General features: G+C 52.9%; 2 protein-coding genes across 10 annotated transcripts in view; one reads left to right on the top strand and one right to left on the bottom strand.

Annotated features, from left to right (window-relative positions):
- Positions 1-4,793: 4,793 nt before the first annotated feature.
- Positions 4,794-11,427, bottom strand: LOC113268831 (basic proline-rich protein-like). Its single transcript, XM_026517392.1, has 4 exons — positions 11,412-11,427; positions 8,755-8,977; positions 7,683-7,808; positions 4,794-5,475 (listed from the first exon to the last, which is right to left on the bottom strand). Exons 1-4 carry the CDS (start codon positions 11,425-11,427, stop codon positions 4,794-4,796), a joined length of 1,047 nt encoding a protein of 348 aa, XP_026373177.1.
- The window catches only part of MYO18A (myosin XVIIIA), a 93,758-nt gene continuing 71,223 nt past the window's right edge, over positions 5,108-27,642 (top strand). For 3 of the 9 annotated variants that reach the window (XM_057317829.1, XM_048223508.1, XM_057317816.1), the window contains exons 1-2: positions 5,108-5,231; positions 15,905-16,983. In XM_057317829.1, the coding sequence (XP_057173812.1) occupies positions 15,985-16,983 (999 nt within the window). In that variant the 5' untranslated portion in view covers positions 5,108-5,231; positions 15,905-15,984. Of the gene's footprint in view, positions 5,232-7,612; positions 7,721-15,904; positions 16,984-27,642 lie in introns of all 9 variants that reach the window. The other 6 variants (XM_057317830.1, XM_057317825.1, XM_057317828.1 and 3 more) reach the window with 5 other exon arrangements.

Here is a 27,642-nt window from a genome sequence, read left to right as displayed (position 1 = left end):
CCTGGGAAGCTCAGTTTGAATCCGGACTCTGCCGCTCACAGGCTGTGTAAGTCACGAATCTGTCTGTGCTTTAGTTTCCATAGCTGTGGATTAGGAAAGGTGTGATAATAAAGCAACAGTTGCAGAATGCTTACTATGTGCTCGGCCCTGTTCTTTTTCTATATTAACTCATTTAATTTTTTCAAACTTAAGAAACTTTTTTTTCTAATTTTTTATTTAAGTTCAATTTAGTTAACATAGACTGTATTATTCGTTTCAGGGGCAGAGTTTACTGATTCCTCAGTTGCGTATGACACCCAGTGCGCATATGAAACTTTATTTTCATTTTTTTTTAAAGATTTTGTTTATTTGACACAGAGAGAGCACAAGTAGGGGAAGGGGAGTGGGAGAAGCAGGCTCCAATCCCAGGACCCTAGGATCATGACCTGAGCTGAAGGCAGACACTTAACCGACTAAGCCACCCAGGTGCCCCAAGAAACTATTTTTTTTATTATTATTAACATATAATGTATTATTTGTTTCAGGGGTACAGGTCTGTCATTCATCAGTCTTACACAATACACACAGCTCACCTAACACATACCCTCCCCAATGTCTATCACCCAGCCACCCCATCCCTCCCACCCCGCTCCACTCCAGCAGCCCTCAGTTTGTTTCCTGAGATTAAGAGCTTCTTATGGTTTGTCTCCATCTCTGGTTTCTTCTTGTTTCGTTTTTTCCTCTCTTCCCCTGTGATCCTCTGCCTTGTTTTTCAAATTCCACATATCAGTGAGATCATATGATAATTGTCTTTCTCCGATGGATTTATTTCACTTACCATAACACCCTCTAGTTCCGTCCATGTCATTGCAAATGGTAAGATTGCAATTTTTTGATGGTTGCTTAATATTCCATTGTTTATATACACCACATCTTCTCTATGCATTCATCTGTCGATGGACATCTCGGCTCTTTCCATAGTTTGGCTATTGTGGACATTGCTGCTATGAACATTGGGGTGCAGGTGCCCCTTCGCATCACTACATTTGTAACAAGAAACTATTTTTAAAAGCAATTTTAGGTTTCTAGCAAAGTAGAACCGAAAGCACAGAGTTCTGATATACCTTCTGCCTTCCCATATACCTTCCCACACATACACAGCCTCTCCCGGTATCGACGTCCTACACTAGAGGGGTACGTTTGTTACAACTGAGAAACTGATACTGACACGGCACCCATCACCCAAAGGCTGTAGTTTACATCAGGGTTCACTCTCGGTGTTGCACATTCTATAGGTTTGGACAAGTGTATAATGACAGGTATCCATATTGTATGGTTTCACTGCCCTAAAAATCCTCTGTGTTCTGCCTATTCACCTCTCCCTTCCCCCAGCCCCTGACCACCACCGATCTTTTTACTGTCTCCATAGTTCTGCAGAAACTTTTCCAGAATGTCATAGAGTTGGACTCCTACAGTATGGAGCCTTTTCGGATTGGCTTCTTTCATTTAGTAATAGGTATTTAAGGTTCCTCCTTGTCTTGATAGCACATTTCTTTTTAGTGCTGAATAGTATCCCCTTGCCTGGATCTGCCACAGTTTATCCATTCAGGTATTGAAGGATATCTTGGTTGCCTATATATATATATATATATATATATATATATATATATATGCAGGTTTTCGTGTGGCTGTAAGTTTTCAATTCATTCAGGTAAATAACAAAAAGCGCAATTGCTGGATCATATGCTAAGAGTATGTTCCGTTTTGTAGGAAACTGCCAAAATGTCTTCCAAAGTGACTTGTACCATTTTGCATTCCTAACAGCAAGGAATAAGACTTCCTGGTGCAGACCTCCTGAGAGGTCTGGTGTTGCCAGTGTTCCGGATTTTGGCCATTCTAATAGGCGTGCGGTGGAAGCTCGCTGTCGTTTTAATTTGCATTGCCCTATGACATCCGACACAGAGCATCTTTTCAAATGCTTATTTGCCATCTGTGTCTTCTTTGGTGAGGTGTCTGTTCAAGTCTTCGGCCCATTTTTAAAGAGGATTATTTGTTTTCTATTGTTGAGTGTTAAGAGTTCTTTGGATATTTTGGGCAACAGTCCTTTATCAGATGTGTCTTTTACAAATATTTTCTCCCAGTCTGTGGTTTGTGATCTTTTAGTATTGTCTTTTTCAGAGCAGAAGTTTTTAATTTTTAAGAAGTTCAGCTTATCAATTTTTTCTTTCATGAATCATGCCTTTGGTGTTGTATGTAAAAATCATCACCACAATATCAGCTGTAGCAACATTTTTCTAGATGTGACTCCTGAGGCAAGGGAAATGAAAGCAAAAATAAACTGCTGGGATTACATCAAAATAAAAAGCTTATGCACAGTGAAGGAAATAATCAACAAAACTAAAAGGCAACCTACTGAGCGGGAGAAGATAATTTGCAAACGACATAACCAATAAAGGCTTAGTATCCAAAGTATATAAAGAACTTATACAACTCAACACCAAAAAAAATATAATACAATTCAAAAGTGGGAAGAAGACATGAACAGACATTTCTCCAAAGAAGATGTCCAGATGGCCAACAGACACATGGAAAGATGCTCACCATCACTCATCATCAGGGAAATGCAAATCAAAACCACAATGAGATATCACCTCACACCTCACACCTGCCAGAATGGCTAAAATCAAAACCACAAGAAACAACAAGCATTAGCAAAGATGTGGAGAAAAAGGAACCCTCGTGCACCGTTGGTGGGAGTGCAAACTGGTGCAGCCATTCTAGAAAACAGTATGGTGGTTCCTCAAAAAATTAAAGATAGAATTACCATATGATCCAGTAATTCCACTACTGGGTCTTTACCCAAAGAATATGAAACCACTAATTCGAGAAGATATATGGACCCCCGTGTGTACTGCAGCATTATTTAAATAGCCAAACTATGGAAGCAGCCCAGGTATCCACTGATAGATGAATGGATAAAGAAGAGGTGGTATGTATATACAATGGAATATTATTCAGCCATAAAAAAGAATTAAATTTTGCCATTTGCAACAACGTGGATGGAGCTAGAGAGTACAATGGTAAGCGAAATAAATCAGCCAGAGAAAGACAAATACCGTATGATTTCACTCATATGTGGAATTTAAGAAACAAAGCAAAGAAAAAAAGAAAAAGAGACAAACCAAGAAACAGACTCTTAACTATAGAGAACAAACTGATGGCTACCAGAGCGGGGGGGGGGGGGAGACGGGGGAATAGGTGAAGGTGATTACAAGCATACTTATCGTGATGAGCACTGAGTAATGTACAGAATTGTTGAATCACTACATTGTACACCCAAAACTAAACAGAACACTGTATGTACATATACTGGAATTAAAAAAATAAAAACAAAAATTAAAAAATCATCCCCAAACCCAAGGTCATCTGGGTTCCCATCTATGTTATTTTCTAGCAGTTTTATAGTTTTGTACTTTACATTTAAGTCTATGATCCATTTTAATTTTTGTAAAAGGTGTAAGGTCTGTGTCTAGATTCATTTTCTTGCCTGTGGATATCCAGTTGTTCCAGCACCATTTGTTGAAAAGACTACTCATTTAATTTTCAAAATAAGCTTTGAGGCAGGCACTGTTATTTATCTCTATTTTTCAGATAAGCAAACTGAGGCATAGAGTGGTTTTTATAAATCACCCAGGGTAACACAGCTAGTACTTGACAGGGATTTGAACCCAGGTAGCCTGACTCCAGAGTCCATGCACTCAACCCCTATCTATAGTAATAGTCTCTTTGTCATAGGTCTGTTGTGAGGAGCAGAGATCGTGCCCAGCGCGTGGTAGGTGCTCAGGAAGCAGTAATGAGGGCGCTGTCCAACCCAGCCTTCAAGGTCTCACTCAGTACCATGTTCTCAGAGCAGCTTTATTTCACTCCTCCAGCCAAACCAGCCATCCATCATAGTGCTCTCTTACCCTAGGGATGCCAGCATGGTGTACCCTGCTTACTACAGTCACAGCTCGCTTCCATGGGAGTTCCATCCAGGGGCTCCATGTCTGATTTCTCAGTATCTCCCAGAGCGCGGGGTGCTGTACTGGGCAGCCTCTCCGTAAAAGTTTGTTTAATTGAGTTTGGGTGGCCCGCTATTCCTTTATCCAAAATGCACATCTTGGGTGTGGTCTATTCCTCAGGATCTCTGAGCTCTTACTCAGCTCTTTGCCCCTGAGCCCCCCTGCTCCAACCTTCCCTGATCTGTCAGGTTGCCCCGCCCCCAGCAGAAATTCTCAGTCGGGCTAACTATGGAGGCAGCTGCCTTTCTTCCTGCACCACCCCACTCAGGTTCTCTCACATTCTAGGGTACGGTACTCCAGTATGGACACTGCCTGTAGAAGTGTCCACCTCTCCCTCCCCAAACTCAGGACATAGCACCTATCTTGGAGGTCTGGTCTCTAAACAAGTCTGGCCTCTCCCAGGCCGTCTAAAATCCCTTCTTGGTCGGTAAAGCAGTTCACTGGATGTTTACAGGACATGAGGACCCGGGGCAGACCTCCTTACAAAAAGCTTCTGAAAGGTGTTAATTGTTGGACTCCTTTGGGGAGTGAGTGAGTGTCCCTGAGGGCTGTCTCCTGGGCCCTGGCACACCCCTCAGGCAGCTCGACTTGACCAGCTACACAAGCCCGTGTCCACCTTGGGGAGCACATCCCGCCGGTGCCACCTTGGACTTGCAGGCAGTGCCTGCTTTGGCCCGAGCCATCCGGCACCATCCAGCAGCGCCCTTTGTCCGCCTCCGCAGAGCCGCCCTGGGAAGATGTGCCCAGCAAGACTCAAATGCTTCCCCCGGACAGCCCTGCCCTGGGCAGCACCCTCCTGGACACAGCCCACGGGGTCCAGCGCCGGCCCTGGAAGGAACCTGTTCTATCCGGGCGGGCACCGTGCCGGCCCTGGGCGTGCCCAGCGGCCTCCGGCGCCCCGCGCACACAGGAGCTCCAGGCGGGGCCTCTCGGACGCGGACAGAGCGCTCCCGGAGCAGCGCCCGGTGCCCACATGGCCCGTTCTGGAGGCGCGCCCAGCCGCTGCCAGGAAGGCCGGGCGTTTATCCCCGGAGCCGCCAGCAGGGAGCTCCCTTTCGGCTCGGCTCGCGCGGCTACGGGGGGCGGCGCTGCGCTGCGCCGCGCCGCGCTGCGCTCCTGCCCGGACCGGGCCGGGGCCGCTGGATGCCGCGTCTCCGCTTCTGCTGCCTGCCGGGCGGGCTCCGGCGGCGGGTGAGCGCGGGGCGGCGGGGGCGGCTGCTCGGGGGCGGCCCGGGCCCGCTGGGGCGGCGGGGCGGGCTCGGGCCGGGAAGGCGGGCGGGCGGCGGGGCCCGCCGGCTCCTCCTCCCCCACTGTCCCCTGGAAGCGGCGGCCCGGACTCCCGGCTCCGGTCCCCGGCTGCGCCGCGGAGCTCGGCGCCCAGGAGCGGGGGCCGACCGGGAGGGGCGGGGAGGGGAGCTCTGGCCCCTTTTGCCAGCTCGGGGGCGCACGGAGGCAGGGCAGGGTGGCCCTCGGTTTGGGGGGGGAGTGAGGACTGGGGGGAGCCCAGGTGGCCCCGAGCTGCGGGGTAGAGGCTGCAGCCTCCGGGATAGGGGGCTTCACCGGGCCAGGCCCAGGCCCCCCAGACCGACCGAGCGAGCGAGGCTCCGAGGAAAGCAGCGGGGAAGGCGAGCACCTCCACCGAGCCCTTTATCCCTCCCAGCGGCCTTCACCCTTTCACTGCCAGGCCGACAGCGGGCTCCTCTCAAAGGAGCAGCTGCTAGACAGCTGGCAAAACAATGGAGACCCCGCTTCCCCAGACCCCCTCCCCGGGGACAGAAGATGGGGGTGAGTGAATGGTAGGCTTTGGAGATTAGGGAGTGCTGGCTGGCTGTCCCCTGTGACTGGCTGCTCACCTCACCTTTCCCTGCAAAGGGGTGGGGTGTGTGTGGGAAGGTCGGACAGCCTGCCCCAGGCCTCTGGGAGAGACTGCCCTGACGCCCCGCCCTGCTAACCTGTCATGCCAGTTGTTTCGCCAATGGGAAGGGGAGGTGGTAAGGTTAGCAGCTCCCCACCCCCGTGTTGGGGGGAGCGGGGTGCTGCTTGGTACCAAGCATGGTGAGGAGTGGGTCATGTTCCTGGCTGAGATAAGGCCTGCAGGGACATACCACACATTGGGGCTTTGTTGGGGGCAGGGAGGGGGGATGGGGATGTCACCCTTTTGCAAGGCACATGTGTCCTGCTGATTAGTTAGAAAGGCTGCCAGCCAGAATGAACTGGGCAAGGGGGAGGGGGTGTGTGGATGGGGGTGGGGGAAGGCAGACGGTATGTTTTTCAAGTGGTACTCCTTTTGCCTGGTCACTCGGCCAATAGGGCATGTGTTTGGCAGTGTCCTCTTGGTTTGTGTTTGTGTAGAGAGGCCCGGGACAATACTTCCTGGGAGGAGCTCTCCTGCCTAGAGCCTTCCTGCCCTCAGATGGACCCCCAAAATTATGGAATCCGATTCCCTCCCCCTTCACCTGGCCAATGACTCAGGCTGGTTTGTGTGGGCTCTTTGGTCTTCTGGAGTACCTGGCATGTCTGTGGCTGTGGGGCCTTGTAAATTCCCCCAAGGAGAGTGAACAGTTGTCCGAAGTATGTATGCGGTGGGTCCATGCTGGAAGGGAGGGAAGGTCAACCAGACAGTTAAGAGCAAGATCACCTTAGTGAGACATTGAATCCAGAGGGTCAGGCTGCCTTTCCCTGTACTTATGAGATCTGGAGACCTTTTCTTGGGCAGGTTGGTTTCCTGTTGTCATGGCAATGGGCCAGGCCTTGTCTAGCTTTCCCCACCCTTTTGGTTCAGAAGCTACTTTCTATTTGGGGATATTGAAAGTTGCTCTCCCGAGGTCTCTGGCTTCCTGACAGACCTCACTGGCTCTTTGTCAGTGGCCTGCCGCCTCCTCAGCTTCCCCTCCGTCCTTTTGTGATGAGGGCTTTCCAGGAAGCATCCTCCTAGTTGCTGGACATGACTAATTATATATAGCCTCGGGCGGAGGTGTGCTGTCCATTCGGGGTTGGGGACTTTGGGGTTGGGGCCTCAATTCCAGGAAGACTATGGGGGGAAGCTATTGTATTAGGAGGTTAGGGCAATGAGAAGGGTCGCAGGTGGGGGTGGGAGGGAGAGAATGCCGGTGGTCACTTCCTTTGAAAGCTTTGAACTTGGAACCGTTGAGAACCTGGTGCCTGGCAGCTCTGAGTATCTGGTTTGTTTACGCTCTCCAGGCCTGGCTCAGGTGCCAGGATGTGTGCCTGAGGGCTTCCTCGGGTGCCCCAGGCTCTCCTCAGAAGCCCTCACGTGGATCGTGCCCTTCCTGACTCCTTCCTGGTCCCTCAGCCTCACTCCCCGGCAGTCGGGGCAGCCAGCCTCGTGCCTCGAGCCCCCTTCACCGGCCCTGGAGGCTGCTCATTAAGGGGTGCATGTATCTTCAGAAATTGGGCCCGAAATCTCCAGGGTCCCCCAGAGGCAGGTCCCCGAAGGTGGACTGGGCGGGGCAGAACTGGGGCTAGCGTGAAAGGGAGAATCCACCCTACTCGGGTGGAGCAGGGAGTTGCTGGAACTCAGGAAACCTTGATCCGCACTTGGTGTGTCACAGGTCTCCAGAGCAGCAGGGCTGTTCTTGTTCCTTCAAACCCGAGGTCTGTGCCCAGCCAGACACCCCTCACCTGAAGCGGACGCCACGGACTAGAACTCGATCATCCATGTGAGCCGGGTCCTGCTGGTGGCTCTGGGCCCCAGGCCTTGTCCCAGGCCTCTCCTGGGTTTGGTGGGTAAAGCTGAGGGGCTCTGGCCTGGCGTAAAGGTTCAAGGGTGTGCGAGTGGTTCCCCCAGGACTGGGGCTGGGGGCTTGATGGAGCTTTGAAGTTCTACTTTGAGTCAGGCTCCTGGGTGCTTGAAGATCTGCTCACTCTGCCCCTCTCCCCCCATCACCACTGGTCGCCTGAACTGGAGAGTGGGGTTGGGAGCTGGATTGGGAGGGGTGGGGAGCAGAACTGGAAAGCCTCCACTCCTCTCCCCACCTCACTTTGCTTGAGGTGGGAACTGTGTGGCTTGTAAATTATCCATAGTCCCTTGATGGTTCAAATAGCTTACAGTCAGGCAGCTGTTTAAACCTCGGACCGAGGATTTTACAGGGCCCAGGGCCCTTTCTCTCTGGCAGGTACTTTACCATCACTTACAAGGGATTATTTTCTATTATTCTCGGATATTCAGAGATGTTGGATGATGGGCTCAAGGTCACACAGCAAGTCAGAGACCCAGTGGGATTAGAACCTGCAATTTAGAGTTGAGCACACTATCCAGCAAAGGCAAGGGCTTGGAGCCAAGGCGGAACTCTCAGGCCCACGGAGATTTTATAGTTGAAATAGTTGAGGCCTAGAGAGGGGCCAGGACTCGCTCAAGGTCACACAGAAGGTTGCTGGAGGGGGGGGGCAGTGTTAGCTGAGTTTAGCGCCCAGCCGGCTGCGGCAAACCCCGCGGGAAGCCGAGGAGGTGCACCTGGCAGAGCAGCGGGGCGCCCGGCCGCGCCGCCGGCGCGTCTCCCGCTGCCGTTCCTCCCGGGGCCTGCGGGACCGCTGCGTTCCAGGGGAGACGGTATCGCGGCGGCAGGCGCCGCGGGGCTGCCCCTGCGCCGGCCGGCTGCCTGGAAGTGCTCGGGGCCGCGGCTCCGCGGGAGCGGGAGCCCGCGGGCGGGCCGGCTGATGTCATGTGAGAAGCGTGCAGTCGGAGCGAGCACACCTGGAGCCGGATAAGCTCCGTGTGACCTGGCAGTGAGTCACGGGGTGCTGCGGCGCTCTTAGCACGACCGGCCGGGACGAGGCTCGGCGGCGGCGGCCCGCGTCCCCCTGCGCCACTCGCTGGGGCGGGCCCGGTGCCGTGCGAGCCGCCGCAGGGTCGCCTTTGCAATCCCCGGTGCGGGGCCGCCGCCGAAGAAAGGCCTCTGGGCTGTAGGAAACGGCCGCTTAGGGAGGTCAGAGGCCAAGGGAGAGAGGCCCGCTCTCTTGGGAAAGTATTTCCTTTGTATTTATTTATGAGTGTGGTCTGGGAGTGGGGTGTGGGGGACTGACCCTTTTAAGTGTCCACCCACAGCAGCCAAGTCTGGGCGCCTTGTCTTGGGATTCTAACGTTATAGTTTCCATTTCCTGGGGTTTCTGCTTTGCCAGCTGCAGGGTGACCCATTTAAATCTGTCCCCTCTTAAAGCCACAAGACACTAGTGAGATCTATTTTAACCAAGTCCCCCAATTCACTGAAACTTTTCCGAGGCATGAGACGGCAAATCTTGAACTTACCATTGCAAACTTGGTTTACAGCCTTCATGCTAAAAGGATTGTCAAGGCTTTCTTTTTCTTTCTTTTTAATCTTTAAAAATCGCAAAAGTAACATGCTGGGAAAAGGTTTAATCCTAGGAAGTCTATTAGGCTAAAGTGGCACTACCCCTGTTTGCCCCAACTCCATGAAAACCACGGATAAAATTTTGTAATGGATATTGTAATTATGGATATATATAAAATACATATTTATTATATATTTATATATAATATGTTACATAAATACAATTTAATATAAATATAAAATTTTTTTCTGTAGGAAATAAAGAGCGTATGAAAAAGTAGAAGAAATATGATACATAATCCCTATCTAAAGCCCCTAGGCCTAGATACACATACACACCCCCACCAGCTAAATATTCTCATTGTAAAAAGTTAGAACAATATAGATGAAACACAAATCTGCTTTGACTCTTCTAAAATCCCTGTCTCTTCCCCAAAGCATACATCTTTCTATGCATATGCAAATATTGCACATACATAATGTGCATGGATATATACACACACATATACATAGTTTTAAAAATATGTAAGTATAAAAATTATATATTATCCAGCAACTTGGTTTTTTCACTTAACAGTATAGTATTGAATCTTTCTAGGTCAGTATGTACAAAAATCTCCTTCGTTCTTTTAAATAACTGCCCAGTTCTATAATTTAGCTATTCCCCTAGTGACAGATCTTTATATTGACAGAATTTTGCAATCACAAACAGTGATGCAAAGATTAGCCATGTTTATCGTGTGAGCCTATCTGTAGAGGTCCTATATGTGGAATTGCCCAGCCTAAGAATATGTACATTTAAATATTTTCATAGATACCACCAACTTGCCCTCCTTACACCAATTTATACTCCCAGCAGCATACATGAGCTACCCTGCGTCCTATCTTCTATTTGATTGACGTTATTAATAATGGTAGGTTTTACTAAACTGTGAAGTGAACAACAGTATACCTCTGTGTTCTTTCATGTGTCTGCGGGTATGACTGAGGCTGCATACCTGTTCGTGTCTGTTGGCCATTCGTATTTCTGCAGCTGTGAATTGCGTGTGCTTAGTCTTGGCAGTAGCTACATGGGGCCTCTGGACTTCAGCCCGTGTGATCCGGCCTGACCACGTGCTCACAGAATTGCCTCCACTTCTTTGAGCTGTACTTTGCATATACAGAGGTTCTGCCCAGCATTAAGATTTTATGTTTGGACTTATTTTAGTCACACTTGGACTGCGGTACACACTTCGTCTACCTTATGCTGTCTGCTGTCCCATTTAGATGATAAGAATGTGCCCTGCTGCAGTTGGTACCGTTCTTGAGTGCCTACTCTGGGCTAGGTGTCATATGGAGGGCTTATAGACCAATTTCATTTGGTCCCCATGTCGTATGTGGTAGGGGCTGTTATTATCCCCATTTTACAAGTGGGAAAACAGAGGCACAGAGGTGTGAAGTGACTTCCGAAGATTGCATAGCTATTACCTGGATTTGGTCCCAGGTTTGCTACCTGACATCTGGAAGCCTAAGCTCTTTCATTAGTTTCATTTATCTTTACTTATTTAGTTTATTTTTTTGAGGCAGGCGAGAGGCAGAGAGAGAGGTAGAGAGAGAATCTCAAGCAGGCTCCACACTGGACCCTGAGACTTGACCTGGACACGGGGCTCCATCTCATCACCCCAAGGCCATGATCTGAGCCAAAATCAAGAGTCAGGCACTTAACCAACTGAACCACCCAGACATCAGCATATCTTGCCCCAGATACTTTAGTATACATTTCATTAACCAGACTTTAGTATTTACAGTTCGTTTTTCTTTTAAGTATTTCACGTAATGAAATGCACAAATCTTCACGTGCGCTCTTTGGTAACAGTTGAAAAACGTATATGCCTGTCAACCCAAATCCCTGTGAAGATAATGTAACATGAACATTACTCCAGAAAGTTCCCTCATGCCCTTTTTCAGGCAATTCCCACCCCCACCCCCATCCTCACCATCCAGAGGTAATCGCTGTTCTGATTTTTTTCACCGTAGGTTAGTTTTATCTATACACATCTTCCGTGGCTTACAGTGGCTTTACCTCCTGCTAAATCCATCGTAACTTGAAAGTACCCTAAGTCGAAAATGCATTTAATACACCTAACCTAGCAAACATCATAGGTTAGCCTCGCCTACGTAGCTGAAATGTGCTCAGAACACTACTATTAGCCTACAATTGGGCAGTATCATCTAGCACAAAGCCTATTTTATGATCAGGTGTTGAATATCTCGTGTAATTGATTGCACACTGTACTGAAAGTGAAGCCAGAATGGTATAGCATGGGTCTAGAATGGCTGGAAGTGTATCGGGTGTTTACCCTTGTGATCACGTGGCTGACTGGGAGCTGCGTCTTGCCACCGCCCAGCATCCCGAGAGAAGCCTCCTACTGCATGTTGCTAGGTCAGGAAAGGATCCAAATTCACAATGTGAAATATGGGTTTTACTGGGGCGCCTGGGTGGCACAGCGGTTAAGCATCTGCCTTCGGCTCAGGGCGTGATCCCGGCGTTATGGGATCGAGCCCCACATCAGGCTTCTCCGCTATGAGCCTGCTTCTTCCTCTCCCACTCCCCCTGCTTGTGTTCCGTCTCTCGCTGGCTGTCTCTGTCTCTGTCGAATAAATAAATAAGTAAATCTTTAAAAAAAAAAAAAGAAATATGGGTTTTACTGAATGCAAATTGCTTTCACATATGCATGTCGTAAAGTCGAAAAATTGTTAAGTCGAACCATTATAAGGCAGGGACCATCTGTACTAAAACTTCACGTAGAAAGTACCATACAGTATGTACTCTGTTGTCAGAGCCTTCTTTTGCTGTCACTTGACCTAATGTTTTTGAGATTCATCCCTGTTGTCTCTATCAGTAGTTGCTCCCTTTTTCTTGTCGAGTATGAATATGTAAATTGTTTACAGAAGCAATAAGGCAGCTGAGTTGACCAAGTCGATTGTACTTGATTTGGGGAGCAGCCGGGTCAAGATGATGTAGGTACGTACCCTAATTTATATACATACCTTTCCTCCATGTAAAATTAGGAAAGGCCTCCTGGAGTAGGGTGAGGGGAGAAAGGCAGTGAAGAAGGTCAGAAAACTGTAAGGTTCCCTTCGTGGGAGAGGGTAAGAGATGAAGGGGAACCCAGAATGAAGAGTGGGGAGGTGCTGATGTCATTGCTGCTGGAGTCTTTGGACCCGAGGGCAGGAGAGGCTGAAAGGTCCAAGGTCTACAGGAAGGTGATAGAGCCCTGTGTCCAGCAGGGTGGGCCCTGAGGAGCAGAGGAGCCCCCGCACCCACGCTGGGGGTCTGACCCTGGACACGGAGGTTGCAGGTGGCTCCAGACAGGTAGCACAGGAGAAAAGCCAGGCCACAGCCAGGCAGTTGTAGGGATGACAGCGGGGAAGGGGTACCTTGTGAGCGGTGTGCATGACTATGGCAGGACAGAGGTGACGAGGGGAGGGCTGAAATGGACTAAGTCTCTGAAGGCCCCAGAGTTGGGATGAGAGGGGTAACTTTGGCAGAAAGTTAATAAATAACCTGTGTCCACAAGAGAATTAGATATTTGGAATTTTCGAGCTAGAAGAGACCTAGATCATCCAGTCCAGCCTTGAGCAAAGTGACAGGCTCAAGGTCCCCTAGCAATTCATTGGCAGATCCAGGCCTAGATAGCAGACCCGCTAACCTTCCCGGCCAGCAGCTACCCCCCGCCCCCATGCTGCTGCTGGGGCAGTGACTGTGTGTGGTTCCTGCCCATCGCAATGGCAGTGAGGGGCAAGCTTTTGCCAAAACAGGGATTTCCACTTCTCAGGGACCTTTCCAGCCCAAAGATTCTAGAATTCTGGGGCCTGTTTTCCGTTGATACTGCTCAGACGTCTAGCCCCCGGCAAAGAGCCAGGATTGGGTAAGGATTGCAGAGTAAGAATTGAAGACCAAAAGACGTATCTTGGTGGGATAGTGTGGTAGGCAGTTGGGTTCTCATGGTTGGGCTGAGGCTGAGGCCAAGAGACTCATTTGTCCCCTTCCAGTCCCCAGGGTGGGTTTCTTTCTTCATTTCCCACACAGGAGCCGTCTTCTAAATCAGCTCCTCTTTTTTTTTTAGAGAGAAAGAGAGTGCAAGCATGGGGGTGGGGTGGGTAGGGGGAGAAGAAGAGAGAGAATCTTTAAAAAAATTTTTTTAAAGATTTTATTTATTTGACAGAGAGAGACACAGCGAGAGAGGGAACACAAGCAGGGGGAGCAGCAGAGGGAGAGGGAGAAGCAGGCTTCCCGGTGAGCGGGGAGCCCGACGTGGGGCTCAATCCCAGGACCCTGGGATCATGACCTGAGCTGAAGGCAGACGCTTAACGACTGAGCCACCCAGGTGCCCCAGGAAGAGAGAGAATCTTAAGCAGACTCCGTGCTGAGCCTGGAGCCTGACACAGGGCTCAATCCCATGACCCTGAGATCATGACCTGAGCCGAAATCAAGAGTTGGACGTTTAACCATCTGAGCCACCCAGGCACCCCTAAATCAGCCTTTTAAGACAATGCAGGTAGTAATGGGTGACGGCAGTGACCACCAGAAGATCCCACATGCTGGTATATGGTAGCTCGGTGCCAAACCCCATCAATATTTGGGAGGAAAGAGAGACTCCCCAGGTCACAGTAGAGCCCTGAAGAGAGGGTGCCTGCTGTAAGGTACTCCCCCATCCCCAAATCAGTCCAGACTCAGCTGGACAGGCCTGCCCTGGCTTCGCACTTCCTGGGCCCTAGATTTCCTGTCTTCCTGCTCCCAGGTACTGTGCATGGAGCATTTTAAACCAAAAAGTTCAGAGGGAACTTTGTTTTACTAGGTAGAAATAGGTCAGAAGGGGCAAGGGGTGCCTGTTAGGTCCACAGGGAACTAGTAACTGGGCCAGATTCCCCACCTCTTTGGATATGCTCTACAATTAAAGATTTCTCTAGAATTGCACTGCCCAGTTCAATAAACAGTAGTTGTCGAATACTTGAAATGTAGTTAGTCTGAATTAAGATGTGTACTAAGTGTAAAAATCACACTGGATTTTGAGGACTTAATATGGAAAAGAGAATGTAAAATATCTCTATATTGTTCATGTAGATTACATGACAATATCTTGGATCTATTTATATGAAAGTATATCTTTAAAGCTAATTTCACCTGTTTCTTTTTACCTTTTTTATTGTGACTGCTAGAAAATTTTAAATCACACGTGTGACTTGAATTGTATTTCTGTGAAGAGCATTGCTCTAGGAAGGATATACTGATCTCTCAGGAGCCACGTGGGTCAGGGTCCTGGGTGGGAAGGAGGCAATTAGCCAGGGCCACCAGGATCCTTGGGAGTTCCTGGCCTTGATGTCTTCCTAGGCATTGTATTGGCACTAGGGTTTCCTCTCAGGAGGTTGGGGAGCCTGGAGGGCCTTGCCTGGTCATGGCGGTGGGGTACACAGACAGGAAAGGCCTCTCCAGGGCCTTGCAAAAGGTCGTTGCTGGAAGGAGTGAGCTTGTTTGTCCTGTGTCTTGAACTCGGAGGGGGGGGCCTTCTTGGAGAGAGAAAAAAATTGCACTTAATTTCTAATTAGGTGGTATGGCCTACTTCTCCTCCTCATTCCCTGCTGGTTAGAACTTGTTCCCTGGCTCGCAGCTCCACCCCCACCGGGTCTTTCTCAGTCCTGTCCCCAGTCGGGTGCACGCCGGGGTAGGAGTAGGCTGGCACTATGGGTGCAGGTGGCCCGGAGCTGGCTTGTCTCTCAGGCTGCCACAACTTTCTTCCCGAGGCTATATTTAGTTGTTGGTCTGGGGAAAAGGATATGAGTTTTTCAGGATCCTGTTTATCCAGCAGAACCCACCCCCACCTCTCAGCTGTCTATCCTCTGTTCAGTCTGGAACTTCCCCTTTGCTCTCTGCTTCACTTGGGGCGCCAAGGTCCCAGAAAGAAAACAATATTTGCCGCCGACTAGCTGTGTGACAATTAACATATACTTAATTTCCTGCGGCCTGTTTTCTCATTTGTAGAGATAATGATACCTGCCGTGAAGGGATGCTGTGGGGCTCAAACGAGTGTGTGTAACGCGGCTAGCAAGTGGAAATTATGAAATAAGGGTTGGTGCTTTGAGGTCTTCTGTCAGGCCGTGGCTAAGGCTGCTTCTGTGTACCTTTCCTTCTTCCTTTGTGTTGAATCTTAAGTCAGGCCCCAGGTCGGCTTGATGGCCCCCTCCTGCCAGGAGGCCAGAGCTCCCAGAAGCCACCTCGGTGCACACCTATCAGGGATGAAAGGCGATGACAGACTTTGGAGTTTGCGCTTTCACAACCTTATCGAAACCTCAAGTTTCCTTATTTGTAAAATGGGGGTAATCACAGACCTTCCCGTAGCAGTGTTATGAGGATTAACTTAACAGAGCTGGTATTGTATCAAGCCGAGCACCTGGCACAGAGTAAGCCCGCTCTCAGTGAGGGGGAGCTGTGCTCATGAGTTGGCCTTGTCTGGACTGGAGACACAGGAAGAGGCTCTGCTGGAATAATCTCTCTCTCTCTGCTTCTGTTTGCAGCAGCAAGGTGGGGTACAAGGGCCCTGTGCTAAGCACCCGTGATCCTCTGGGGGTGCCACCCCCAAAAGCAGTACCCCACCATGTTTAACCTAATGAAGAAAGACAAGGACAAAGATGGCGGGCGGAAGGAGAAGAAGGAGAAGAAGGAGAAGAAGGAGCGGATGTCGGCGGCGGAGCTGCGGAGCCTGGAGGAGATGAGCCTGCGTCGCGGCTTCTTCAACCTGAACCGCTCCTCCAAGCGTGAGTCCAAGACACGCCTGGAAATCTCCAACCCCATCCCCATCAAGGTGGCCAGTGGCTCCGACCTGCACCTGACTGACATCGACTCCGACAGCAACAGGGGCAGCGTCATCCTGGACTCCGGCCACCTGAGCACCGCCAGCTCGAGCGATGACCTCAAGGGTGAAGAAGGCAGCTTCCGCGGCTCTGTGCTGCAGCGGGCGGCCAAGTTCGGCTCCCTGGCCAAGCAGAACTCGCAGATGATTGTCAAACGCTTCTCGTTCTCCCAGCGGAGCCGGGATGAGAGCGCCTCAGAAACCTCCACCCCTTCCGAGCACTCTGCGGCCCCGTCCCCGCAGGTGGAAGTGAGGACTCTCGAGGGACAGCTGGCGCAGCATCCCGGCTCAGGCCTCCCTCGGCCAGGGCCCCGGTCCCGAGTCCCTGAGCTGGTGACGAAAAGGTTCCCGGCCGACCTGCGCTTGCCCCCCGTGGTGCCCTTGCCGCCGCCCGCCCTCCGGGAGCTGGAGCTGCAGCGGAGGCCCACTGGAGACTTTGGCTTCTCCCTGCGCCGCACGACCATGCTGGATCGGGGCCCCGAGGGCCAGGTCTACCGAAGGGTGGTTCACTTCGCGGAGCCTGGCGCGGGCACCAAGGACCTGGCCCTGGGGTTGGTGCCGGGTGACCGTCTGGTGGAGATTAATGGGCACAACGTGGAGAGCAAGTCCAGGGATGAGATCGTGGAGATGATCCGGCAGTCTGGGGACAGCGTGCGGCTCAAGGTGCAACCCATTCCAGAGCTCAGCGAGCTGAGCCGGAGCTGGCTGCGGAGTGGCGACGGACCCCGCAGGGAGCCAGCTGATGTGAGTGTCCCCTGGGCAGCCGGGCAGGAGCGGGGATTGGGAATTGTGCTTGGGCGGATGACTGGGGTACCCAGGAGCGGTGAAGTCGTGCCACTCTTGGGCCCCTGGAACAACTTACCTGGCCTGCAGGGAGGAGCCACCTTAGCAGGGGGTGGTCCCTGGTGATACAGGCTTCAGGATACAAGGGTGAAGGGTTTGGGCACCAAGTTACCTGAGCCCTAAATCGGGGCACGGAGGCTCATGCGTGTCCCTTCAGATGAGAGAGAGTCTGGACTACTAGTCCAGCCTGGCATCTGGACACAAATAGAGGATTCCCATGTTATTTAGGCATTAGATTTGAAAGAAAAAATGAATTATTTCAAATCAGGGTTGCTGTGGAACATCTGGGCTGTGTAGCTGTTTTGCTAGCTCTTGGGTAAGATGACTTCAGGACTCCTCTTGCCCTTGAATGAGGAGTTGAATAGGAGGTAAGGTGGCAGAGATAAGCATGGGCCAGATCATGGAGGACCTTGTAAGTCATGATAGGAGTTCAGATTTTTGTCCCAGTGAAACAGGACCATTGTAGCGTTTGAAGCAGGGGAGTGACTGGACCTGATTTATACAGATCACCTGGGCTCTAAGAGTATTTATTACCTCTCCTAGAAGAAGAAAACACCCCGGAAACGTAACAGATATCAAGCCTACAGAAATAGTATGACCCGACTATCCCTGAGACCCCAGCTGTTATCCTGCCCACACAAAACAGCAGTGGAAGGGATGACATAGGAGCAGAAGAGATTTAGATTCTATGCATGAGAAGATCTCCAGGGGGACAGTGATCTCTAACCCCAGGGGTCTTTTGATAGGGTGGCTACGTATCACTTTGGAATCTTCCACCTGGAGACAGAACATGAAGGACAGGTTGGCCCCTGGCCATCCTGTTTTAGGGTTTTAGGATTGCCCGGATCTGGTCCAGTGCATAGGCTGGCCAGGACCGTTCAGCACTAAGTGACTGGCCAGATGTGTCAAAGTCAGAGGTGGGAGGAAATGCTAAGGAAGCAGGCAGAGTCCTGGTGCTAGCTTTCTCCCCGGGAGGGGAAGTCGATGCTCAGATGGTGGCTCAGCCTAGCAGCATGGAGGGCCCAGAGGGCCTGGGAGCGGCAGGGTCAGAGTCTGGTAGGAAGCACTGGAGGTGGGTTCCAGATCTGCCTTTACCCGGGGCCTGGTGGAGGTCAGGTGGTTTTGCTAGTCAGGAAGGAGGGAGCCTGGTGTGGAATCCAGGGAAGGACCTGGACTCATTTGTTCCAGAAACTCACATAGAACACCTACTGTGTGTCAGTCACCAGACTAGACTGAGCTCGGGGAACCGCAGTGTAGAGGGAGTGGTCTTTATCTTAGAACCAAAGCCCATACTATATTGCCATGTCTGTCTACTTTCTCCCAGGCTAACATTATTTTTAACAGAAGGAATTTTCTTCTTCAAGAATGAATCCCCTGGGGGGGTTGTTGCCAGCTCCCGCTGAACCACAGCGCAGGCCTCTGTGGGGCCCTGGGCCTGGCATCCCAGATGCTATTTCGTTTTCTCTTTATAGCCTGGGGATCATCCTGGCATCTCAGATTTCTCAGCCACTCTCCCTTCCCAACAAGCTGCTGCTGCTCTATCTCTGGGGAATGGGATGGTTCGGCTTTGGAGGCCCTGGTAGACGCCACACTACAGCTGGAGCCGGTACCTCTGAAATGCTGGCTGGCTTCAGCCCCCGTGGGGCAAGCCCAGCGCTTCTTCCCCAGGCTGATGCGTAGGGGATCTGGCAGGGGACCCACAGCAAGCTCCAGCCTCGGGAGTCTCTGAGAGCCATCAGAGAACCCTGAGAAGCACAGGGCTGAGCAGCCCCGCATCTTTTCCTCCCTGGCAGGTGGCAGGGACTCAGGCCTCAGCAGAGAGGAGCGGAGTGGGCCCAGCCTCCTGGCCTCCTGGAACAGACCCAGAGCTGGTGTGGGAGTGCTGCGGCCTCCACTGCAGCTCTCATCCTCCATCCCCTCCTCTTCCTCCCGCTCCCACTCCGGCTTCTTTTCTTGGCAGCCGTTCTAAGCTCAGTTCCATGCCAAGAAGAGTCTTCCCACTTACTCAAGGCTCCTGGGCGGGGTACCCTGACAACTCTGGCCCCACGAGGACGGCTCCTGGCGGCCACCCTGCCCATCAGGTCATCCATCAACTGTGTCCACACACTGCCCGTCCCCAGGGAGCTCTGAGGGAACCAGCTGGCCATCTGTTCTCTCTCTGCACACAGATGGGGACCAGGTCTCATGGCTCCTCTCTGTGGCCTCTTTGGAAGGCCCCAGGGAGAGACAACCCCTCGGGTTTCCTTCTCACAGGATGTGTGTCCAAAATGCTTGGCTCACGCCTCCGTGTGTCCCTGTAGCTGCTAGCAGGGTTCTGTTGGGAGTAGGGGTGAGCCACAGTAGGGGGGTAAACAGGGAGCCCCAATAGAAATTGGGAGAAGCAACTCTTCTTCTGCCATCTGTTCCACTCCACTCATTAAACAGACATTCATTGAGCACCAACTGTATGCTAGATCCTGGGAGCCATAGTCCCAGCCTCTAGGAACTCATAGTCTAGCAGAAGAGATGGCCAAGTAGCAGATGATGACAGTGCCGTTTTAGAAGCTCCCCAGCCCGGGGGGCAGGGGGTCGCAGGGAGCACAGAGGAGGGACTTGAAGTATAGTCTGGGGAGAGATCACAGGGAAAGCTGCCATCTGGGTGGGAGATGAATGCAGGGGAGGCAGGAGGAAGGGGAAGGCTGTGAGAGATACATACCAAGACCTAGAGGTTGGAGAGAGAAGGACACATTTGGGGGGAATAAGGCTGGGGGGACAGTGCATGGGGAATGACGATCGAGAGAAGCAGCAGAAGAGGCCAGCAGGGGACAGGTCACGAAGGCCTTTGTGAGCCAGCCTAAGAAATGGGAACTTCGACCAAAGGGCAAGAAGCCGTTTAATCAGGGAGTGATAGGAACAGATATTAGAAAATCTGGCTGCTCGTGGAGAATGCTTTTGGGTGTAGCAAGGGCAGCCATGGGGAAAATAGTGAGGGCCCTGTCATTGTCATCCCAGTGGAATGGAGGTCTGTACTTGGGTAGAGCAGTGGAGATGGGGAGAGATTTCAGACGTGACTGACTGGTGTGTGGGATGGAGGAGAGGAGGGCCAAGTGCGATGCCAGCTTTGCAGGAAGTTGCTGAGTTCCTTCCTTGGCTCCTCAGGGGAAGTGTCTTAGGGTATCTGGTTTTGGATCAGTTACTCTTAAATTGTCTGAAGGCAAAGCATTCCCTGAGTCTGGTGAGATGAAAGGGGGTGTTGGTACAGACAAGGATCTTAAAACCCCAGTTGGATCAAAATGCCTTTCTCCCGCTCCGTGAATCTGAGTGGGAAAGTCAAGGGCCCACTGAGAAGGACGAGGGCCTGGGAGAGAGGAGAGCCAGTCAGTCCTCTCTGTTTGTATCCTCAGCGGGCCCATCGCGGGGAGTAGGGCTGTAGGATGTTTCTGCTAAGCTCAGAAAAGCTCACCTAGCTAATGTGGTTGTCCCCCTGCCGCCAGGAGCCTGGAGAAGCTGCCAGCAGGGGAGCTCCACCCAAAAGCGCTGCTTCCCTGAGCTTCCGCGGTTGTGGTGGGAGGGGCGAGGTGGGGGTTTCCAAGAAGGCACCCACTCTCTGCCCGTCAGGCCTGCTTTCCTGGGCTCTGTGGAGCTGTCAGGCCTTTCCCGGAGATCTGTGATATAGTTTCTTCTCCCTTTGGACCGTGGGGCTTGGACTCAAAGGCTCTAGGGCTACGAGGTTCCTTGAGGGGTTGTCACGTCTGTATAAGCCACCTGCTTATGTAGACTTGTGTAAGCCACCTCTCATAGATTCCCGTAGGTAGTAAATGTCTAGGAAGATGATCGGTACCTTTCCCTCTGCCCGGTCTCTAAAGCCCTCCAGGGAAGGTCATTCTGCTGCTCCCTTGATTAACCCGTCCTGATGTGCTTTCCCACTGTTGCTCCTGGTAAGGTTTTCTTTCTAAGGGGAACGTGTGATGCTTTTGTTCCGACCCTTTCCCTGTAGCCCTGTGTTCAGAGACAGCCAGCTGAAGGAAGGGCTGGGATGCCGGGTGCTCCCTACTTATTCCCAGCATCTCAGGCCTGCAGATGGGAGGACACCAGTGGCCTGAAAGGAGACTGGCAGGTTGGGGTTGCCTGCATTGAGAAGGGCAGGGGCCCCTATGCCAGGAAGCCCTAGACCCCTGGATAGAAGCTGTATGAGCCTCACCAACCTTGTCCCCGGGACCCTGGGACTTACAGGAGTGGGACCTGCAGGATACCAAGGAGAGATGGAAGACTGTCCTGTTCCGGGTCTGCTGGGCCAGCTTCTGAGCAATAGGCGGTCCCTGGGGCTTCGGGTGGTGGTGGAGCTGCTGGGTGCTGCCGGGCTCGGTGTCCTAGAACACCTCTGTTCCTAATGTGACTTTAGAGGATCCTTGGAGGGGTTTTGGGTTTTGTTTGCTTGAAACAAAATTCTGACTTCATTTTGTGCCAAAGCTCTAGGCACTTCTGACGTCAGTCTCACCACGTTGAGAGCTCGGCTTGCGGGCTCAGAGCAGAACCCAAACTCAGTTGTTTTGGTGATGAGGCGGCCAGTGGGTGGGTGTCAAGGGCGTGAGAGCTGGTGGATGAAAGGTCTTTGAGAGCATTTGGGGGGTTCTCTATCCTGGATTAGTGGGGTGTATGGGACCAGCAGGATAGCGTGGTGGACAGGGTCATTTCTATTCCGCTGGGTCTCCCTTCTCCGTCCTCAGAGGCACATTCTGCCTTCTTCCCGATGAGCCGCTAGACGAACTGCAGCCCGAGAGTGCCCTGGCCACCCAGTCTGTGGGTGGTGGGCACGGTGCCCAGGCCACATTGAACTGGGTGTGGGTACATGTCATGGTCATTGGTTGTTTTTGCAGGCACTGCTTGGAGCCCTGGTGTGGGGGCAGGGCCTTGGTTTGAAGTGGCCTGCACTGGCCCCTTCTGGCCCCGGTCAGAGCCCCCCCCCCCCCCCGCCCCCGGGGCCCACACTGCTACCCCTGGCCACCCCAGTCCTCACTCCCTTCTAATCTCTTATTTACGTTGAAATGGTTCTGGAAAATACCAGATATGCAAACACCCAGACTGGGGGTGGGGTGGGGTGGGTGAGGAGTGGGGTGAAGGGGGGTGTGTGGCGGGTGGGAACACAAGTATTTTAAAAATGCTGCAGATCTCTACAGCGTTTCCCAGAAACCACAAGCACGCGGTCCGCCTGCCAGCAGCGCTCCCGCCACCCCAACACCGCTGAGCGGCTGGGCTCTCCTCGCTGGAGCCGGAGGTGGAGAGCAGCGTCGGCGGGGGTGGGGGCTGGTGACCCAGCTGGGGAGGGGGCTCCCCGGCCGCCGGGGCTGCCTGGCGCCTCCATTGTCAGTCCTGGGCAGCGGGTACGGATGAGCCCCAGGCTTCCCGCAGCACTGTGGGCGCCCACCGTGCCAGACGGCGCTGAGGAGGACTGGAGTCTTCGAGGCTCCCCACCTCCTGCTGTGCAGTTTGAGGGGGGTGCAGCTCAGAGTCCTGCGTGGTGTTTGGCAGCCGCTTCTGTTCTGTTAAATACAGGGAACAGTGTCGGCAAAGCTTATTTTTTCAGTTGTTGCCTCTAGTTTGGTTGGGAAACTATTTCCCTAGACCGGGGTCCCCACTGTGGCTGCCTGGATCTCCCGCCACAGGTCCCTCAGAATCAGCACATGACATGCTTCCCGGGCACAGCTCCGGCCGGCCGCTTTGCCTGGACTCGGGGGCAGGGAAGCAGGTGGGGCGTTGGCCCAGGATTCTGTACGGCGCCTGGGGTGGCACATGGCACCTGCGTGCTCCCTAGGTGGTGTTTCATGGATCTGGTAAAGACTTAGTCGAGCAGAAGCGCCGTGGGGGCAGGGCACAAGAGGTGACAGCCGGGCGTGGGGGGCGGGGGGGCGGGATCACGGCAAGCGTGCCCTGTACGTTAGGCACTGCTCTAGCTGTTTCACGTATATGAACTCATTTCGTGGGCCCAGCAGCCCTTTGAAATAGGTGGTGTCATCTTTATTTCACAGATGAAGATAGCGGGTCACAGAGAGCTTAAGGGTAAGTCTGTGGCGGAAGGTTTCAGGGCTATTTAAAGGAACTTGTTGGGAGTTGAACTTCTGGCTTCAGCTCCTTGCCCTTCACGAGTGTGCTGTACCGGGGCGGGGAACACGGTATCCGCGCATCCTTATGAATCCACGGGGCGGCCCGGGCCTAGGTCCTTCTGAGTCCTGCTGCCCCTATCGGCCTCTCCTCCAGAAGGGAAGGGGAAGCAAGGAAGGACTGGCCGTTCTTGCTCTTGCTCTGTGGATGGGGAGCCCACGTGGCAGCAGGTGGGAGCTGGGAGAGGGACTGGGAAGCATGGCCAGGAAAGCCTTAGGAAAAGAGGCAGCATCTGTCTCCGCAGTGTTTGGGGGTGGTCCCTTGGGGGCGGTGCAGGGGCACACTTTGCCCCTTACACGTCTCCCCGGCTAGGCCCTGGAGGGTGAGGATGGTGCCCCTGGCCTGTTTGGCCCTTACTGTCATGCTAGTACAGACCTCTGCAGCACTTGGCATGGCAGGAGCCCCAGAGAGTCACCTCTGACTGAGAACAGGTCCTCTTCTGTCACATGGGGGCTGCACACTGTTGCTTCCTCGTGCACACTGTGGGGAAAAGGTGAGGAGCACAGGCCTGGCAGAGGGCCTCGCAGGGAGTGGGTGTGCAACGAAGAGTTCTCCTTGGCTTCTGCCATTGAGTCCATGCTGTTCCTTATGTCTGTCATGCTTGTCCTTGCCCATCCTCATGCCCTCCTATGCATTGGCCCCAGTTTGAATGTCACTTCCTCGGAGAAGCCTTCCCTGACCCTCCGAGTCATCACCTCCTTCTCCTTCACACATTCATGTTTTAAGTTATCGTACTTCTCCGGCCCTGAGGGCTTCATGATACCTGTTGGATGTTTGCTGAGGGAAAGAAGATGGTTCTCTGGTCAAGAACTGGTTTCCCATTCTCTCTCATGGTTTTCCTCATTTACCTCACTTTTGATTCCTAGAACCCACCCCCCCGAATCGCCTTGGTGACTTGTCTGCAGTACGTGCCCCACCTTCACCCCTGACTCTGCTTCTGTGCCTGGGCACTCGGCAGCCCCCACAGGAATGGAGGAGACGTGGGCTCTAGGCATCCAGGAGCAGGTCGTGGGATGGCCTGCCTCCTGGCCCCGCGCTGGCGTCTTTGGGATGGCACCGGGCTTGGGTGAGAAGCAGATTTGGGGTTATACGGGGTCACACAGTGTGCAGTCCAGGGGACCTGGGAGCAATGTGCTTGTTGTCCTGACTGCGGGTCTCTGAGGGAGGAGGATATGGCCCAGCAGGGCTCACAGCTCCCTCTTTCCTTCGGCTGCTTTCCCGCTTTGCCTGTGTGCTGGAATGTCAGCAGGCTGGGAATTTTCACAGCGAGGATTTTTCCCAGTCAGAGCAACAGATTCCAGCTGGAGCCCGGGGACAGCTCCCACATGGGCAGGGGCTGCCAGAGAGGACCAGGGTACATGCTAGGGCACCCCAACTGCTGAGGCCCCACTCCCATCCTCCACGGGAAATGCAAACATCTGTCTCTCTCCTGGGTCAGGCAGAACCTGGGCTTCTGGAGCTGTGGAGCTCAGGAGAGGCAGTGGGAGGCCTTGGGCACCAGAAACTCCCCCTCAGTGAAGAAAGAACAGGGCTGGCCATATCCCACAGGCCTCACTACCCCCACCCCCGCCCACCATGAGTGAGTCAGGAAGGGGCGCTGCCTTGGATTCCAACCTCAGGTGCGGCTGTGGCTGCCAGACCCAGGTTCTCTGGCCTGTGGGGGCCGCCCAGTCTTGGCAGGAGGTGGCCCTGCTGAGTTTGTCACCCTAATCTGTCCCCTCTCAATGGGCCCCATAATGTCTCCAGGGCCTGGTTCCCTCTCTTAGTGACCCTTCCGGCCTCTGTGCCCTTTGCCCCTTGATCTCAGTTCTGCTGGCCCCTCCCTTCCACTCCCATTTCTGCAAGGAGCTGACTCACTTCCTCTCTCCCTCCCCAGTTTCTCTCACTGCCAGGCCCTATGGCGTACAGGGTACCCACGGGGGGGGGGGGGGGCCGGGAGATTTCTCACAGGGTGCTTCCTAGGCTCTTTTTCTTGGCAGTAAGACTGAGGCTGCCCCTGGCTCTGGGCAGAAGAGGGCTGGGAGATGGGGGGGTAGAGGGGCATGGCTCTGGGGTGTAGGAAGGGCCAGATGTGAATGGCCCTGGAGCCTTAGCACAATCAAGGTGGGATGTCAGGAAGCCTTGAAGAGCACCTGCCCCATGTCACCCTGTTGGCTCGGTTCTGTGGAGGAGAAAGGCTGAAGATGCCATCCCTGTGACCAGGAGGGCTGTGCTTTCTCTAGAACAGAAGACATCTGCAAAGAGATAGATCTCAGCCGAAGTGGCATGGGCTAGAGGCCAAGCAGTGACAGCACTGTCAGGCAGCATGAGACAGTCATGACTCTCCGTGACAGCCAGTTTCATGCCCAGCGTCATCTCCTCATGGAGAAAGTGTCTGCAGATTCCAGCGGCGCCTTCCAGGGCCAGGGTGAGGAGCCCGGTCTGCTACTGTCTCCCCGCTGGTTCTTCCCGCTGGGAGCCCTCATCCTGCCTCTCCTGGCCCCTGCCTCTCTCATCTGTGGACTGCCCTGGTTGCAGAGCCCCTTGCAGAAGCTGGCTTAGAACAATGGAAGGTTTCCTCCCCAAGTGGCTGGCATCATCTGGCTTGCCCTCCTTGGAGCCATCCAGGCTGGGGAAGCCTGAGGGCCTGGCACTTCCAGCACCGGGGACTCAGCTAGAGCTTGGCCTGGCACAGCCTGGGATCCTCCCCGCAGGCAGCCTAGGTTACCCAAAGGGCACAGGCACCGGGTAAGGTCGAGTCCCCAGCTCACTTGGCCATGCATCAAGTTCAACAGATGCTGAAAGGAAACGGGGCCTACTGCCTGAGAAGCCTGGGGGACTGCTGTCGGCTGTATTCCTAGAATCAAGTGACCAGCAAACATTCCTGTTCCCCACTGCACGGGCGGCCTGCCGTGATCCTGAGTTTGGCCTCAGGATTTCTGGACCATGACGGGTGTTTCTTGTTTAAATGAGGTTGGGGTGGCAGGCTGGAATGAGGCCTAGGCGTGACAAAGGTAAGGGGTACCCGCCTGACCACCCCACCCAGAGTACTCTCAGCCTCTCTGGTGGGAGGTCACCACCCCCCACAGGCGCAGGTGCCTGTCTGCGTTCCTCTCCTAGGGCTTCTTTATTGCTGCCTGCCACCACCCGTCACTACCTGGCCTTGTGAGCAGAACCAGGCTCTGTGACAGGACACCCAGTTTGGAAATGGCTTAGGACACATACACACACCCTGCAACATTTAGTCTGGGTGTCTTTGTCTCTCAGACTCTTCCAAAGCATTTCTGCCACCAGCCTTTCGGCCTTCCCCTTCTCTGTCCAGACCGGAGGACTTGGTCTCCAGGGCAGGGCACGGCAGAGTTTTCTGGCTCCCAGCAGGCCTCTGCATCTTCCTTCACACACCGCTTTTCAGGTTTTTCTCCTGTGCCTCTGAAAGAGGGACCCGTGCTATAAAGAGTCCCTTCTTCTTCCTCCCTACTCATTCTCTTCAAAAATCCCCAAACTGCAGATCTTATTGTTGCTATAGGAACAGATGCTTGGCAAATGTGAAGTTGGATGGAAGGGCTGGTTTTGGCTGTAGGAACTGCTTTCGGCTCATTTGGGGAGGAGAAGGAGGAGGCAGGCCGCATAGGCAGAAGGGCCCACACGTCGGAAGATGCGGATGATGATGTTTATGTTGTGAATACATTGGTGCATATTGGGCACAACATGGACGCTGGAGCTGGACTCCTCGGTCCAAAGCCGCACTCTGCTGCTTACTAGCTGTGTGACTTGGGCAAATGATTTAATTTCTCTGTGCCTCACTTTCCTCATCTGTCAAGTAATAATTATACTTTCTTATAAGGTGTTTTTAAGGATTAAATGAATCAATACCCGCCAATCATTTAGCATAGCATTATCCTCATCATTAATCTCTCTGTAAGATGCTGGGAGGTACTTGGTGCCTGGGAGCTTGATGGGCTTTCTGCCTACGAATGCCACAGGCCTGTTAGTGACTCAGCTCTGCTGCTGGGCGGGGTGGGGGGGGGGGGTTGTGCAGGGCACTTTACTCTTGTCCCCAGAATGGTGCTTTTCCCCAAAGGGCCCTCCAGGTGAAGACAGGGAAATAGGCCCAGATTGGTCCCCACGTTTACTCAAGGCCACATGACAGGCTCCGAGTCTGTCCAAACTAGTCCGTAGTTCAATGCATCTTTAAAATTGTGCTCCTTTTCCCATGACTGCCTCCAGTCAGATTCTTGGCCGATGCCAACAACTTTGGAATACCAGGCGTCCTTCTACCTATTTGTTTTCCAGTTGAACAGACTCTGTCCTTTTTTGTGGTCTCTCTACAACATATTTTGTTTCTTCATGCCTGTCTTGCTTCTGGATGAAGGGTAAGCAGGAACTGAGGACAGAATGGAGGCACAGAACAGAGAGGCAACCCCGACCTACCCGTTCTTGGGT

This window comes from Ursus arctos, unplaced genomic scaffold, assembly GCF_023065955.2.
Source record: "Ursus arctos isolate Adak ecotype North America unplaced genomic scaffold, UrsArc2.0 scaffold_24, whole genome shotgun sequence".
In the NCBI taxonomy this organism is placed as follows: Eukaryota; Metazoa; Chordata; class Mammalia; order Carnivora; family Ursidae; genus Ursus; species Ursus arctos.
This window is presented reverse-complemented; position numbering and strand designations above follow the sequence as displayed.